The 14,987-nt window shown below is 47.8% G+C and overlaps 1 protein-coding gene across 1 annotated transcript in view; it reads right to left on the bottom strand.

The window, feature by feature from the left end:
• NUDCD3 (NudC domain containing 3) overlaps positions 1 to 10,196 on the bottom strand; it is a 70,363-nt gene extending 60,167 nt beyond the window's left edge. Inside the window, exons 1-2 of the mRNA XM_047763878.1 lie at positions 9,927 to 10,196; positions 3,650 to 3,960 (exon numbers count right to left, since the gene is read on the bottom strand). Of these exons, the coding sequence (XP_047619834.1) occupies positions 3,650 to 3,960; positions 9,927 to 10,118 (503 nt within the window). The 5' untranslated portion in view covers positions 10,119 to 10,196. The remainder of the gene's footprint in view (positions 1 to 3,649; positions 3,961 to 9,926) is intronic.
• Between the last annotated feature and the right edge of the window lie 4,791 nt (positions 10,197 to 14,987).

Here is a 14,987-nt window from a genome sequence, read left to right as displayed (position 1 = left end):
TCTCAGACCCAGACTCCAGATAACTGGTTTTGGACAGGGTGTCCAGGAAAAGCAGTGCACCTGTGTAGTCACCTAAAGAATAAATACCTTAAGTTATTTACTTAAAAGACCCCCAGATCCACAGTTTACAGGATAAGCAATTCTAGGCACGCACTGGAGGGAGCCACAAAAGCTAGAACAAGGAAAAGAATGGCTTTCGTGTTCCTTTTTAGATCTGCGACAACACTGCCTTTCAGATGGAACTAGAGAGACCTGGACCACAGCTTCCCGTTTTGTTCACAGAAAACCAGTAAGTACCTGTGGGCCAAGGAGGTTCAGTCCCTGGAAGTGCTGGGCCTGCAGCACAGTCAAAGGTTTCCTGGAACACACCCAGGTCTTCAGCCTATACTTACACCAGGGAAGGACTCTCAAAACTAACGCTGATTCTAACCCAGAGCACAACTCATTGGTCCAGGAATAGAAAACTGGGTCTCTACAAAACAACAGGCAGCTGTTCTCATCTATGACTCAGGAATCAAAAGCAAATGCCCCCTTTTCATAAAGCTCTTAGAAAGTATAAAAAGAATGCAAAAGTTTTAATAAAACAAAATGCATGCTTTTATAGAAAAATTAGGAAAGAGAGTCGGGGCAATGATGGCAATGAAAAACACTCACACTTCCACCCGTGTGCCCACCGGCTTTCCTTCCAGGCCCTTCCTCTGCACATACAGTTGACCTCCCGTGGCCAACACGGGAGTTGGGGCACCCTCCACGCATTCGCTTCGAACCTGGATCTTAAGACTCTGCAGTCTTGTTCCAACCTATCTCCACATAATTTACTTTCCCCTACTCCGCATTTTATGTCGCTCCAAGTTGTTCACTTTGCTTCATTAGCTAGGCACTACATTCAAAGAGTCCCCAAGACAGGTCAGAGGAAGAAGAGTGCAAGGGCAGAGAAGACCAGAGGGAGGTTAGGACAGAGAAGGGATGAGGGGGAGAGGCAACCAGGAGAGGGCAGGGGGCGGCCTTCCGAAGAGCAAAGAAAGCAGATCCACCTAAAAACAGAGCTGGCCAGGAGCACGCCTCCAGACACTAGCACAGCTCATACACAGGGAGGTATCACCCAGCAGGGGGAGGAAAGTCTAACTCCTGAAAAATGAGGACAAGTCCAGCACAGGACTTGCTTCGAGCCCTACCACTAGGTAGCTGCATGACCCTTGGTTCATTCAATATTCACAACAGAGGTGCTGTTATAATCACTTCTGCTTTACAAAGGAGAAAAATGAGACACAGAAAGAGATGCTGTGGAGTTCCCATTGTGGCTCAGCGGTAACGAACCTGACTAGTATCCAGGAGGTTGCAGGTTCAATCCCCGGCCCCACTCAGTGCGTTAAGGATCCAGTGTTGCTGACAGCTGCAGTGCAGGTCTCAGACGCGGCTCTGACCCCGAGGTGCTATGGTTGTGGTACAGGCCAGCGGCTGCAGCTCCAGTTCGACCCCTAGCCTGGGAACCTCCACATACCGTTGGTGTAACCCTAAGAAAAAGAGAAGTGCCACTGCTCGCTCAAGGTAATATATTTACTAAGTGGCAGGCTCTGAGGGGACTCTGGGTCCACAGTGCCCTGTGTCAGACCACCTCTTCGAGGGTTCGTGGGACCATGAGGACGTGGGCCGACATCCCAGCACTTGCTCCCGCAGAGAAAGAACAGAGGCAGGACTCTGAGGCGAAGCCTCCACAAGGAAAAGCCTAAGTCTACGAGCTCAGTCTTCTAACTCTGGCTCTTGCTCTAAGTGGCTGTAGGACTGTGGGCAAATCACTACCTTACCTTAGTCATTGCGGAGAGAAAAGGGAAAAGAATGAAGCCAGTTGACCTCCCATCCCACACACTGTAAGGCAGTTTGCAAACATGAAGAGCTCACTAACTGCTGAGACAGAGTCAGTGTGTTACCAAGTGAGAACCATTTATGGACAAACCCAACCACATGTCAAGGAAAAAAGAAGCTGCCTCTGACGTGAATAGCAGCAATGTTGTCTTAGGTCGCTCTCCCAAGGCAACAGGAATAAAAGCCAAAATAAATACACAGGACCTAATCAAATAAGCTTTTGCACAGCAAAGGAAACCATACACAAAACGAAAAAAACCACCTAAAATAAATACATAAATAAAATAAAAAATAAATCATTTTTAAAAAGGCAATCTAAAGACTGGGAGAAAATATTTGCAAACAGTGTGAAAGACAAGAGCTTAATTTCCAATATATACGAACGGCTCATACAACTCAGTAACAAAAAACCCAAATAACCCCATCAAAAAATGGGCACAAAACCTATGTAGTCAGACACTTCTCCAACGTGAGGGAGGAGACGGCCAACAGGCACATGAAAAGATGGTCATCATCGCTAATTACCAGAAAATCAAATTACAATCAAAATGGCAACAAAGTATCCCTCTCACTAGTGAGAATGCCCGTCACTAAAAAGTCTAAAAATAATAACTGCTGGAGACGGTGTGGAGAAGAGGGAACCCTCCTGCACGGTGGGTGGGAGAGTAAACCAGTGCAGTCACTACAGAGAACAGTTACCACACGATCCAGCAATCCCACTCCTGGGCATATATCTGGAGGAAACTCTTAATTCGGGAAGATACGCTGGCCCCAGTGTCCACAGCAGCACTATTTCTAACAGCCAAGACCTGGAAGCCACCGGAATGTCCTTCGACAGATGAATGGGTAGAGAAGATGTCATGTACTGATGAATGGATCAGGAAGAGGTGGTACATACACACAATGGAACACTCCTCAGCCACAAAAAGAGCAAACTAATGCCATCTGCAGAACATGGATGGAACTAGAGACTCCCATACCGAGTAAAGGAAGTCAGAAAGAGAAAGACAAATACCATATGATTTCACTTACACCTGGAATCTAATACACGGCACAAATGACGCTTTCCACAGAAAAGAAAATCACGGACACGGAGAACAGACTTGTGGTTGCCGAGGGGGAGGGGGAGGGACTGGGAATTTGGGGTTAACAGATGCAAACTATTGCCTTTGGAGTGGATAAGCAATGAGATCCTGCTGTATAGCACTGGGAACTGCATCTAGTCACTTACGATGGAGCAGGATCATGTGAGAAAAAAATGTATACACGTATGTGTGACTGGGTCGCCTCGCTGCACAGTAGAAAATAGAACACTGTAAACCAGCTACAATGGAAAAAATAAAAACCATTATAAAAAATTAATTAAATTTAAAATCTAAAAAAAAAAAGATGTCGTATAAATATATAAAGGAATACTACTCGGTCCTAAGATAGAATGAAATAATGCCCTTTACCGTAGCATGGATGGACCTAGAAAACATACTAAGTGAAGTAAGTCAGAGAAAGACAAATACCATATGATACCATTTATATGTGGAATCTAAAATATGATACAAATGAACTTATCTACAAACAGAAACAGACTCACAGACACAGAAAACAAATTTACGATTACCAAAGGGGAAGGAGGAGGGAGAAATAAGGAGTTTGGGATTAGCAGATACGCACTACTCCACATAAAACAAACAAGGGGTCCTCCTGCAGAGCTTAGGACACAATGGCCAATATGCTGTAATAAACTCCCAGGGAGGAAAAAAGAAAGAAGCTACAAAGTAGATATTCTTACTTGGGAAGAGGCAGTGGTTCCCTGGGGACCTCAGCAGCACCAGCATCTGCTCCTGCTGGCTCCGCCTGCCCTGAGCCAGGGCCCACTTCCTGCGCAGGGCCCTGTGGGCCTGGAGGTTCCTGAGGCGCCCCCGAGTCTGCGGTGGAGTCGACCTCCACCTCCTGAACCGGGGCCGGCACGGGCTCCTGCTCAGCGGTGGCAGCTGCTGCAGCCTTGGCCTCCTCTTCTTCCTTTCTCCTGATTTTCTCCTCCAGCTCTTTCCTCCTCTTCTCATCATCCTGACGGGCCATGTGGTCGAAGGTTTTGAATACCTAAAATCAAACAGCAACCCAGCGATGAGCTCATCTGCCCACTACACTCTGCAAAAAACACAGCAAAATCTGGTAAATAAAGAAAAGAAATGCAGCAGACTAAAAAAAATTCCCACTGCAAAATGGAAATGCATTTAAGCTTCACCAAAAGCCTCTATGAAAACAATCTTTAACAGGGAGCTCCAAAGTCAACACAGGTGAAATCTTCACAAGCCAAGGCTCACGACACCTATGCACCTCTGAGCCCAACTTCCAAGTCTAACGGATACATAACTAAGTGGTCTCACATGTCATCACTTTTAACAGCCCCAGACAGTCTCCGAAATGCAAAGAACACAGTCGGTACTGAGGGTTGTAAAAGCACCAACAACTCAGACGCAAGAGGATGGGAACTAGCTGAGTTTGGATCCACAAACTACAAGCGGGCTCACTGGACTGCCGTCTTCCCAAGCTGCGTGGGCTGAGGGAAGGTGTGGTCTTAAGACAGCTTGGGAACTCAACAAGCATCCATGGTGTGCCTACAGGGTGCAAGGAGCACAAATACTCAAAGCGACAGCTCCCACTCTCAAAGAACTGGTGTGTGCATCAGTCACTAATCTTTTCTGGGACACAGTCGCACCCACAAAAGTGCTGATACCCTCCATCCAAAAAGTACCCAAAAACTGGCATTTTGCATGCGCTGTTCAAGGGCACACAAAACCCTGACGCGCAGCCAGGACAGACTCACACGTGGCAACTCTGACAGCGGGGCTGTGATGAGCACACGTGGTGCTGTCAGACTGAAGGTGCACACGAGCACTTCTGGTGAAAGAGAGCTACAGAAGTTTCTTGGAAGAAGGGGCTCTGAATCAGACCTTGAGTGAAAGGCACATCTTCCACGGGGAACGACAGGAGGAAATGTCGCAGCCCCAAAAGGCAGTCATCAAGAAATATTTCCCACAGTAGCTGAAGACAGGAACGCTGGGAGACCCGCCTTGAAAGGGGGGTGGGAGTAGACCCTTGGATTCAGTCCAGCTACCACGCTCCTCGATATTTACCCCAAGGAGGTGAAAACGTGTCTGCACATAAACGTGTCCACAGCCTATTTACAGCACCTTACTCACAACTGCCGCAACTCGGAAGCAGCCAAGACATCCTTCAATAAGAGAGTGGATAAACAAGCTATGGTACCTCCAGACAATGGAATACTATTCAGCGATTTAAAAAAAAAAAAATGAGCTAACAAGCCATGGAGGAAACTTAAACGCATATTACTAAGTAAAAGAGGCCACTCTGAAAAGGCTACATAATGTATGATTCCAACTATACGACATTCTGGAGAAGGCAAAAAAAATTTTTTTGCTTTTTAGGGCCACACCTGAGGCATATGGAAGTTCCTAGGCTAGGGGTCCAATCGAAGCTAGAGCTGCCGGCCTATACCACAGCCACAGCAACACCAGATCCAAGCCATGTCTTCGACCTACACTGCAGCTCACGGCAATGCCGGATCCTTAACCCACTGAGCGAGGCCAGGGATCAAACCTGTGTCCTCATGGATACTGATCAGATTCATTTCCTCTGTGCCACAACGGGAACTCCCTGGAAAAGGCAAGATCTTAGAGACAATAAAAAGACCAGTGGTTGCCTGAGGTTGGGGGTTGGGAGGAATGAACAGGTGGAGCCTACAGGATTTTTTTAGGGCAGCAAAAATACCCTGTGTGATACCACAATGAGGGATACATCTCATTATACATTTGCCCAAACCCTGTAAAATGAACATAAGAGCGAAACCTAAAGTAAACTTCGGGTTTAGGTGACTAGGATGTGTCAACGTAGATTCACCAGTTGTAACCAATGCACCACTCTGGCGGGGATGCAGATAGCAGGAGAGGCTGGGGGCGTGGGGGTGGCAGAGGGTATATGGGAAATCTCTGTACCTTCCCCTCAATTTTGCACTGAACACAAAACTGCTCTTTAAAATAGTTTTAATAAAATAAAAATGTTTTAAAGTGTGTAGGAGTCAGTTTCCAAAGGGCTAGCATGCAGACAGGTGCTAAGTAACTGCTGTGTACACGGGGCAGGAGGACAGAACAAAAAAAAAATGTTAACATGCTGAACTATGTCAGTGTTCTTACAAATACTCTCCCAAGGAGCTCCCTAAGGATCTGACATTGTCACTGCTGGGGTGCAGGTTCAATCCCTGGCCCAGGAAATGCTACAAGCTGCAGACACGGCCAAAAAAAAAAAAAAAAAAACTCTCAAAAACCTCCTGAATATGCGGAGGAAGACAGCACTGAGGTTTCAAAGATAAGGGCAAACTAAGCTCGGACAGGATAACTTGCCCAAGGTCCTGCCAGTGAGAGAAGAAAGTAAAAAATTATACGGGAAGCACACCAAACACTGAAAGGAGATGTGGGCAGAGCAAGGTGAGTAAAACCCTAAGGCTGAAAGCTGGAAACAATACCTCCTTCTACTTCTTCAGAGAACCTGAGTCCCCAAGGCACTTGTCTCAAGTTCATGTCTACGACACCCAACACCAGACACGCTGCCCTCAGAGCCGTGAGCCATTTCATCCTCCTGGCACCCCAGATCTTTTTTTTTTTTTATTTTTAGGGCTGTACCTGCAGAATATGGCGGTCCCCAGGTTAGGGGTCGAATTAGAGCTACAGCTGCTGGCCTACACCACAGCCACAGCAACACCAGATCCAAGCTGCATCTGCAACCTACACCACAGTTCATGGCAACTGAGTGAGGCCAGGGATCGAACCCGCACCCTCATGGTTACTAGTCAGGCTCATTACCACTGAGCCACCACGGGGACTTCCAGATCTTCATCTTAACTCCAGAAAAAAATCAACTGCAAGGCTCTCTCCAAACCCCCGGGTCATCCCTTGGAAGCAGGCCTCATATTCCTCGCCACACTGCGAGGCCCACTGCCCTGCTTACTGAGCACTCCCGCCTCCTCTAACCTGCCACCTGCTTCACCTCTCACTCGTTCCAGAATCCCGGACTGTGGAGCTGGAAGAGATGTCCGCGACCTGCAATCAACCTTCTCAACTGACAAAGAGACTGATTCTCCCAAGTTTTCCCAACAAGCTCGGTGATGAACAGATGGAACCAGCTTTCCTGATTCTCATGGGGGGCCTCTCCTAAGCAGGCTTCTCAAACCGGATCCAGGATAAACACAGAGGATCCAGTGAAATGAATGAAACATCCTACACTACAGTTTTCTTAAAACATACTCATAAATCATGGGGTGGAATGCAATTTTCACACACATCTTTCCTGCTGAAAGACCTTCCAGCTGTACATCCAGACTGAGAAAGTCCTTAAAATTAGGAGGAAAAGTCTGAGAAGGCGTGAGCCTCACCAACAGTTCATAGGCCAGAACATCAGTGGAAAATTTCTGACTTCCAGAATGGAGCACTCCAACCCTCCCACCCAAACCCTCTTGACAAGAGTCCTAAAGAGACCCCTCCCAAGCACTCCCCTGCCAAATGCTTCTGCAGATAAAAGAACAACTTCCCAACCAAAACACCGGGGGAATACCTGCTCTTCTAAAGTTACTCGGGCAATGCTGATGACTGGAGAACAACTTGCAAAAACCACCGCAGCTCTTTTAATTCTCTGCTGGAAACTGTCCCCCGTGATTTCTCCTCCACCCCCCGACCACTCACAGAGCTTCTTGCTTCTGCCGTCCCTCGTCTGGGATCCTGCCCCACAGGGCTATCCTCCACTCTTAGCTCCTCTCCGTCCTTCAGACCATCAGATTCCCTCCATCTCTCTCACCAGCTCCAGTCCCACAGTTCAACGCCTAAGGGAGGGACTTCTGTTTGCAACCTCAAATTCAACTTGTCCAAAACTAAGCTTTTCCCTCCACCCTCAGGAGACACTTCAGTGAATGCATTAGCATCATGGCAGTCACCCAGGTTTGAAACCTTGGATCACCTCTAACTCATCCCAACGCTCTCTCTGTCCTGCTCCCCACCCCCACTCTATTAAACTGTTCACCAAGTCTCAACCTTTAAGAGTGGCTGGAACACAGCATACGTCTTATATACTGCTACCAGATAAATGAATTCCCTGTTAGTTCACCTGTAAAACAAGGGAAAAGACCAAACTTCCAGGTTGTTAGGAATAAAAAGCATCCTAGAGTACAAAACAGGTTAACATAACAATTAGTACACACTAGGTGCTCAGTAAATGCTCCTTTCTCCCTCACATCCTCTCTGCAAAAGATCACCCTCGACAAAGGTGTTCCCACCCCACAATGGATTGGTTAAATAATACAACAGAGAGATCCGGGATCAGTAAGATGAAGTTTTGAGTTCCAGTTCTATGATGAGTTTGGTCAAATCACCTAACCTTGCTGAACTGGCACCCTCATCTGCCACATAAAATTCAACCTTATCTTTTTCACAGAATCTTCCATGAAAGCATGACATTGCCAAAAGGGGCTGCTAAAAACCGTCTCTGACACACAGCTCTCTGATCATTCGAAGGGCACTTAAACACTAAAAAAAGGATGAGGAATAGGCTGAAGATTGGAAATTGAGTACCAACCGCATCCCTCACTTGACCATTTTATCTCTGGTAGTGACTCAAACGTTCTACGCTTCTGTTTCTTCATGCAAGCGCTGAGGAAAGCAGCACCTGACCAACCTGAAGCTGTGGCAAAACTTCAAGAGAGGAACATTCAAAATCACTTTACAAACTTTAAAGTGCAGAGTTCCCATCGTGGCGCAGTGGTTAACGAATCCGACTAGGAACCGTGAGGTTGCGGGTTCGGTCCCTGCCCTTGCTCAGTGGGTTAACGATCCGGCGTTGCCGTGAGCTGTGGTGTAGGTTGCAGACGCGGCTCGGATCCTGCGTTGTTGTGGCTCTGGCGTAGGCCGGTGGCTACAGCTCCGATTCAACTCCTAGCCTGGGAACCTCCATATGCTGCGGGAGCGGCCCAAAGAAATAGCAAAAAGACAAAAAAAAAAGCAAACTGTAAAGTGCTAGAGAAGACATCACCGCCGTGTCTACCATCTCAGGTTCCCACAAACAAGCTCAATGCTTGCCTGAGCAGCTGCTTTCAATCCCATCAAAGTCCCGCCTCCCCTACTAAACTTTTCATTTTCAAACCGTTATTTCTGCTCCTTCCCTTCTCATGGACTCTGTCACATAACTGGCCTTGCATAGTTCTTGGTCACTTGTGTTTTATCTCATTAACTATAGCATCAGTAGCCCAAGAAGAAAGACGAGTATTTAACCAACCACATTACCAGTGCACCACCAACGCCTGTGGCAGCTGAGAGTATAAATACAATCCGCACATAAATTCTTGTTTATTACATTCGCGTACCCAGTCAACTTCAGGGAACAAGTATTACTAGCCCCTCGAACATACGATTGATTTAACCTGGGATATACTCAACGTAAACTTATTAACTACTACCATGACTGTGATTTCTTTGACCTGAGAAATCACATTCCAAACAAGCGGACAACACCCATCAATAACCACAGTCTCCGCTCCACCTCTACTCTTCCATGGTAGGGTGTGCAGGTCTCTGTGCCACCACCGCCTTCCCGCGTCCAGCCTGCACTGTTTTTATTTCCTAACTGGCAGGCCCTGGCACATCGAAAGATTACGCGCTGCAGGAGACACCGGGACCCTGAGCATCTACTGCTTCTGATGCCCAAGTGCACCCAGTGTCAGACCAGGCTACTCGAGCGCTAGCCCCTCTCCCGCAGGAGTAATCTGATATTCCATCGGCCTCCCGGGTGAAGCCGCGGCCCAAGGAGGCGGGTCCGAGCGCCAGAGGATGAACGGCGGCCGGGAGCGCAGAGAGCGGCGGCTCGCGGGGCTCTTAGGCTCCCGCGGGTTCAAGAGCTACGGGGACTCGGCTGGCGGGAGGCGGGGGACGGGCTGGCGGGGGGCGGGGGCGGGCTGCCACGGCTCCCCCAACCCCACCCGGAGCCGCCTGCCCGCCGCGCGTTACCTGCAGCACCAGCGCCTGCGCGGCCCCCGGCGGGAAGCCCATGCGGTCCGACGGGTGGCGCAGCAGGCGATAGAAGTCCGTCTTGCGATAAAGGAAGCCGAAGAGCACGCGCAGAAAGTCCTGGACGTTGCCCACGTGCTGCAGGATGCCCAGCAGGGCCTGGTCGTATAGCTCGGCCGCCCCGGGCTCCATGGCGTCGCCGGCCGGAGGGACGCTCACTCACTGCGGGCGCGGCCCGGACGCCGGCCTACGGCCACTTCCGGTGCCCTGCGATAACGGCTCCGGCTGCCAGCGCGCCCGTGAAACTTCCGGTCCGCGCTGGTTCTCCCCCCGCCCCCCCGCCCGTGGGGCTGAGCCCGGCTGCGCCGGAGGGACTTGCCGCAGGCCCCGCCCCCAGGGCGCCGTGGCGGACTGGGGCTGTCGCCGAGGGGCCGCTGTGCGCCGCGAAGCGCAGGAAAGCCTGGGGCGGCCGAGCTGCGGGCGCCTGGCGGCCATGTTGGCAACGGGCGGAAGAGGTGTAGTGTGGGCAGTGTCACCTGATCCTCGGCATTGTCACCTGGTCTGCGGGCCCGTTCCCGACTGGGTGTCCTGAGCCCCAGGTTACGGGCGGGACAACACGAGCCGAGAGCCTTTTGCTGGCGCGTCAGAAGAGGAAAATGCCAGCGTGCGGGTGGTATGTGCCCTGTTAATGACAGAGCCGTGGGTGAAATGCGTTGTGATGTGCCTAAATCAAAAGAATGTAAAGTGAGTGCATTCGCGAATATTAAATGGAAAGAGCAAGGTGCAGAATCATCTGGTGTGCTCTCCTGTGAAAAAGACCTATACGTATATGTGTGTGTGGTATGTCCCTGTGTATGCATAGTATACGTACGCACAGCATGTATATGTATCCTAGGTGTGTGTCAAAGCATAATCTTAAAACAGAAAACATAACCCTCCGACAAATACATAATGAACACATGTCAAAAATTTATACAGTTTAACTGAGTAACCAGTGTTTGGAGAAGCTTTTGGAGAAACTGGGTATTTATAAACATTTTGAAAAAAACAGTAAGATTGCCAGGTTGGATACAAAGCTGGCTGGTGTCCTACAAAATGATGTGGATTATCTTTTCTAGTGGATAGAGATGACTTGCATCTCTACTGGCCTGAAATCTGCAAGTTAACACATATCTTCATAGTGTATGGACTCTAATGAATTGTAAATAGTCAAGCTCGGATAAATTGTCCTAGAGCAGTGGTTCTGAAACTTTTCGAACATAGGACCCATTTACACTCTTAAGATTTGTTGAAGGAGTTTCCTTTGTGGTGCAGCGGGTTAAGGATCCTGAGTTGTCGCTGGAGTTGCTGCTGTGTCAAGGGTTTGATCCCTGACCCAGGAACTTCCACATGCTGAGAGCAGCCAAAAAAAAAAAAAAAAAATTACTGAAGACTCTAAAGAGTCTTCAGGGAGTTCCTTTTATGGCCTGTTTATGCAGTGGAAACAAATCCAACTAGTATCCATCAATCCCTGGCCTCGCTCATTGGGTCAGGGATCCGGTGTTACCATGAGCTGTGGTATAGGTCACAGATGCCACTCGGATCCTGCATTGCTGTGGCTGTGGTGTAGGTCAGCAGCTGCAGCTCCAATTCGACCCCTAGCCTTGGAACTTCCATATGTCTCAGTGCAGCCCTAAAAGGCAAAATAAATAATCTTCAGTATATTATGTGGAGTGGACTATGCTTATCAGTAGTTACCATATTAGAAATTAAAACTAAGAAAAAATTAATATTTATTTAGGCATTTTAATAACCATAAAAACACACTACATGTTAACACATTTTCATCAAGAAATAAGGTTCTTCAAAGCAACAAAAGTTTATGAGAAACACAGCATCCTTTTAAATTTTTGCAGATCTTTTTACTGTCTAGCTTAATCTTGACAGCAAGATTCTTATATCTGCTGCATTCACTTCGATGCAATATGTTGTTTTGATTGAAGTATAAGAAACCCAGTCTCACACAAACAGTACTTTAGTTGCCTTTTCAAATAAATGTGAGTATTATTCTTGGAAACTAAACCAAAATTTGACAGGTTGTAGTTTCTCAAAGGTTAGTTGCAATATGGAATTCATATCAATAACGTTCCCTATTTTGTCACATGTATACCTATTAGTCTACTCTATACTTTGTTTTATTTTTTACATATATACTTTGAATAGATCTTTGTTGGTTCACAAACTAGCCCCCATACACACAGGGCAAGGAGAGACTTGAGAAAGAGGCAGCCAGCTTTGTATTGGTAGGTAGTATGTTTAATAAGCAAGGGAAATTACTTACGAGGCTTGCCCTAGGCAGCCAGAAGACCAGTAGATCTCGGCAACCACCTGCCTGAATCTTAGAAGTATATACAGAAACCTTAACTGGGTTCAGTCACGTACACTGTCCAGATGGTTTCAATAACACCTTACTCTCTCAAGGCCATGTCCCTGAAAACAGCACCCACTGTGGAAACAGTAGGCAGAGCACACATTACAAGGATGGGGAAGGAGTGAAGAGGTTCCCACTGCCTGAGTCCAGCTCAAGGGTCAACCAGTGATCATGTTTTTTGGGGGGGAGCGGGGGGGGGCGCTAGACCCATGGCATATGGAAGTTCCCAGGGTAGGGGGTGAATGAGAGCTGTAGCTGTGGGCCTACACCACAGCCACAGCAACACCAGATCTGAGCCAAGTCTGCAAACTAAACCACAGCTCACAGCAATGCCAGATCCTTAACCTACTGAGCAGGGCCAGGGATTGAACACGAATCCTCATGGATATTAGTCAAGTTCATTACCACTGAGCCACAGTGGGAACTCCCAGTGATCATGTTCTCTTGATTACCCCTCCCAAAAATCTTCTACATGAGTGATTTTTGTACCACCACAATGGAATGAAGAATGTGACATAAGAATCTACATGGTTTAAAAATGTATGAAACAAAAGAAGATTTGTAAAAACATTTTTAAGGAAAAATAATTTAATAGCAACTTCCCTCCAAAGAGCAGAGTGTGGAAACAGGGGCAAGATAACTGTACAGGAGGGATGCCTGGCAGACACAACCTCAGGCAGGTGACCAGGGGCAGCATCACAGCAATGAATCGTAGTGACAGCAGGCACCCTTGACACAACGTGCAGGGAACAGTACTCTGCCACCGGGGTTTCCCTCCCCAAACCCATCCCCCAGTCTGACCAGGAGAAACGCCAGACACACCCCCACTTGAAGGACATTCTACAAAACGCCTGCCCCGTTCTCAACGGTCCGGGTCATCAAAAACGAGGAAAAGGAAAGTCTGACAAACGGCCACAGCCCAGAGGAGCCTACGTAGGCACAATAACTGAGGGTTAATGCAGTGTCCTAGACAGGGTCCCTGGCACAGAAAAAGGGCACTAGGTTAAAACGAAGGACATCTAGGCATTCCAGTGGGGTGCAAGGGGTTAAGGATCTGGCATTGCCACTGCAGTGGCCGGGGTCACGACTGTCGGGCAGGTTTGATCTGTGGACCAGGACCTTCCGCATGCCATGGGAGTGGTTGAAAAGAAAAAACCACTAAGGCAATCTAAACAAAGTACGGGCTGTAGATAGTTACAATATCAGTCCTGGTTCATTCATTGTACACTGATGAATATATCATGCTATTATACATGAACATACTTTATATATTAATATACATTGATACATCCTAATGTAATATCTTAATAGGATAAACTGGGTGTGGGGCGTACAGGAATTCTATTATCTTTGTAATTTTTCTGTAAAACTATTCTCAAATGTAAAAGTCGTCGTCTTCTTTTCATTTCTGGCCACCCGGGTCTATGGAGTTCCCAGGCCAGGGATCAGATCTGAGCCACAGTTGTGACCTACACCGCAGCTGCAGCAACGAGGGATCCTTTAACTCGCTGTGCTAGGCCAGGGATCAAACCAGCGTCCTGCCACTGCAGAGACGCCACCAAACCCACTGAACCACAATGGGAACTCTTAAAAGTTTTCTTTTTTTTTTCTTTTTAGGGCCACACCTGCAGCTCACGTAAGTTCCCAGGGTAGGGGTGGAACTGGAGCTACAGCAGCCCAGCCTACATCACAGCCATGCAATGCAGGAGGAGCCTCATCTGGAACCTACACCACAGCTCATGGCAACACCGGATCCCTGACCCACTGAGCGAGGCCAGGGGTTGAACCCTCATCCTCATGGGTGCTAGTCAGGTTCTTAACCTGCTGAGCCACAATGGGAACTCCCAAAGTTTTCTTTTTTCAAAAATGTATTTTAAAAAGGGATAGTCATCCATGAGCCTACCCCCTCCCCCAAAGCCAAGTGGAGCATCGTGTTGGTGTTCGTGCAGGGAGAGAGGAACCACATCCTCTGCTGGTGGGAGTGTGAATAGGGCAGCTGCCCTGGGAGGCATTTGCCTGAATCCATTCAGTGCTACAGTGAGGAGCTCCCCACACGTAGCCAGGAGACGGGTAAACACACACGCCTTACAGAGGTCCACAATTTCATACCCGAAGTCCCACAGGGGAGCTGAATTTCAGAATTTAGAACATTTGTTAGGAAGGCCATCTGATGCTCAGACTACATTAGATATTAAATCCCACCAGGGTCTGGGGCAGCGACACGGAATCAAACCCATTAAGGCAATGAAATATACGACTCTTCATCCCAAGAATGTTGAAGAGTATAATTAAATCGACACATCCTGTTTGATCGGTTTTGCCACCAAATGAGTTTGTCCCAAACTTACAAAGGAAAGAAAGACAAAACACACCAGGTTTTCAGAGCTTTGGGGTTTCAGAAATTCACGTGACTATGGACCTATAGCAGAGGAATAATTGGGGACAATCTGAGTACCTGCTAGCAGGGCAATGGATAAAAACTCTGTGTTCACTGACACAGTGGGCTGCTGTATGGGAGTTCAACCGATTGGACTAGCTCTCCATGTACCAATATAAATAAATCTAAAAATGTACATTGCATGAAAAAAAAAAAAAACCTCAGTGCAAAAGGCTTGGTCAAGTCTGATATCAAGAAAAAAATTTAAATGTGA

This window comes from Phacochoerus africanus, chromosome 16, assembly GCF_016906955.1.
Source record: "Phacochoerus africanus isolate WHEZ1 chromosome 16, ROS_Pafr_v1, whole genome shotgun sequence".
Classification (NCBI taxonomy): domain Eukaryota; kingdom Metazoa; phylum Chordata; class Mammalia; order Artiodactyla; family Suidae; genus Phacochoerus; species Phacochoerus africanus.
Note: the sequence above shows the minus strand (reverse complement) of the source record. Positions and strands in the feature narration are given on the sequence as shown.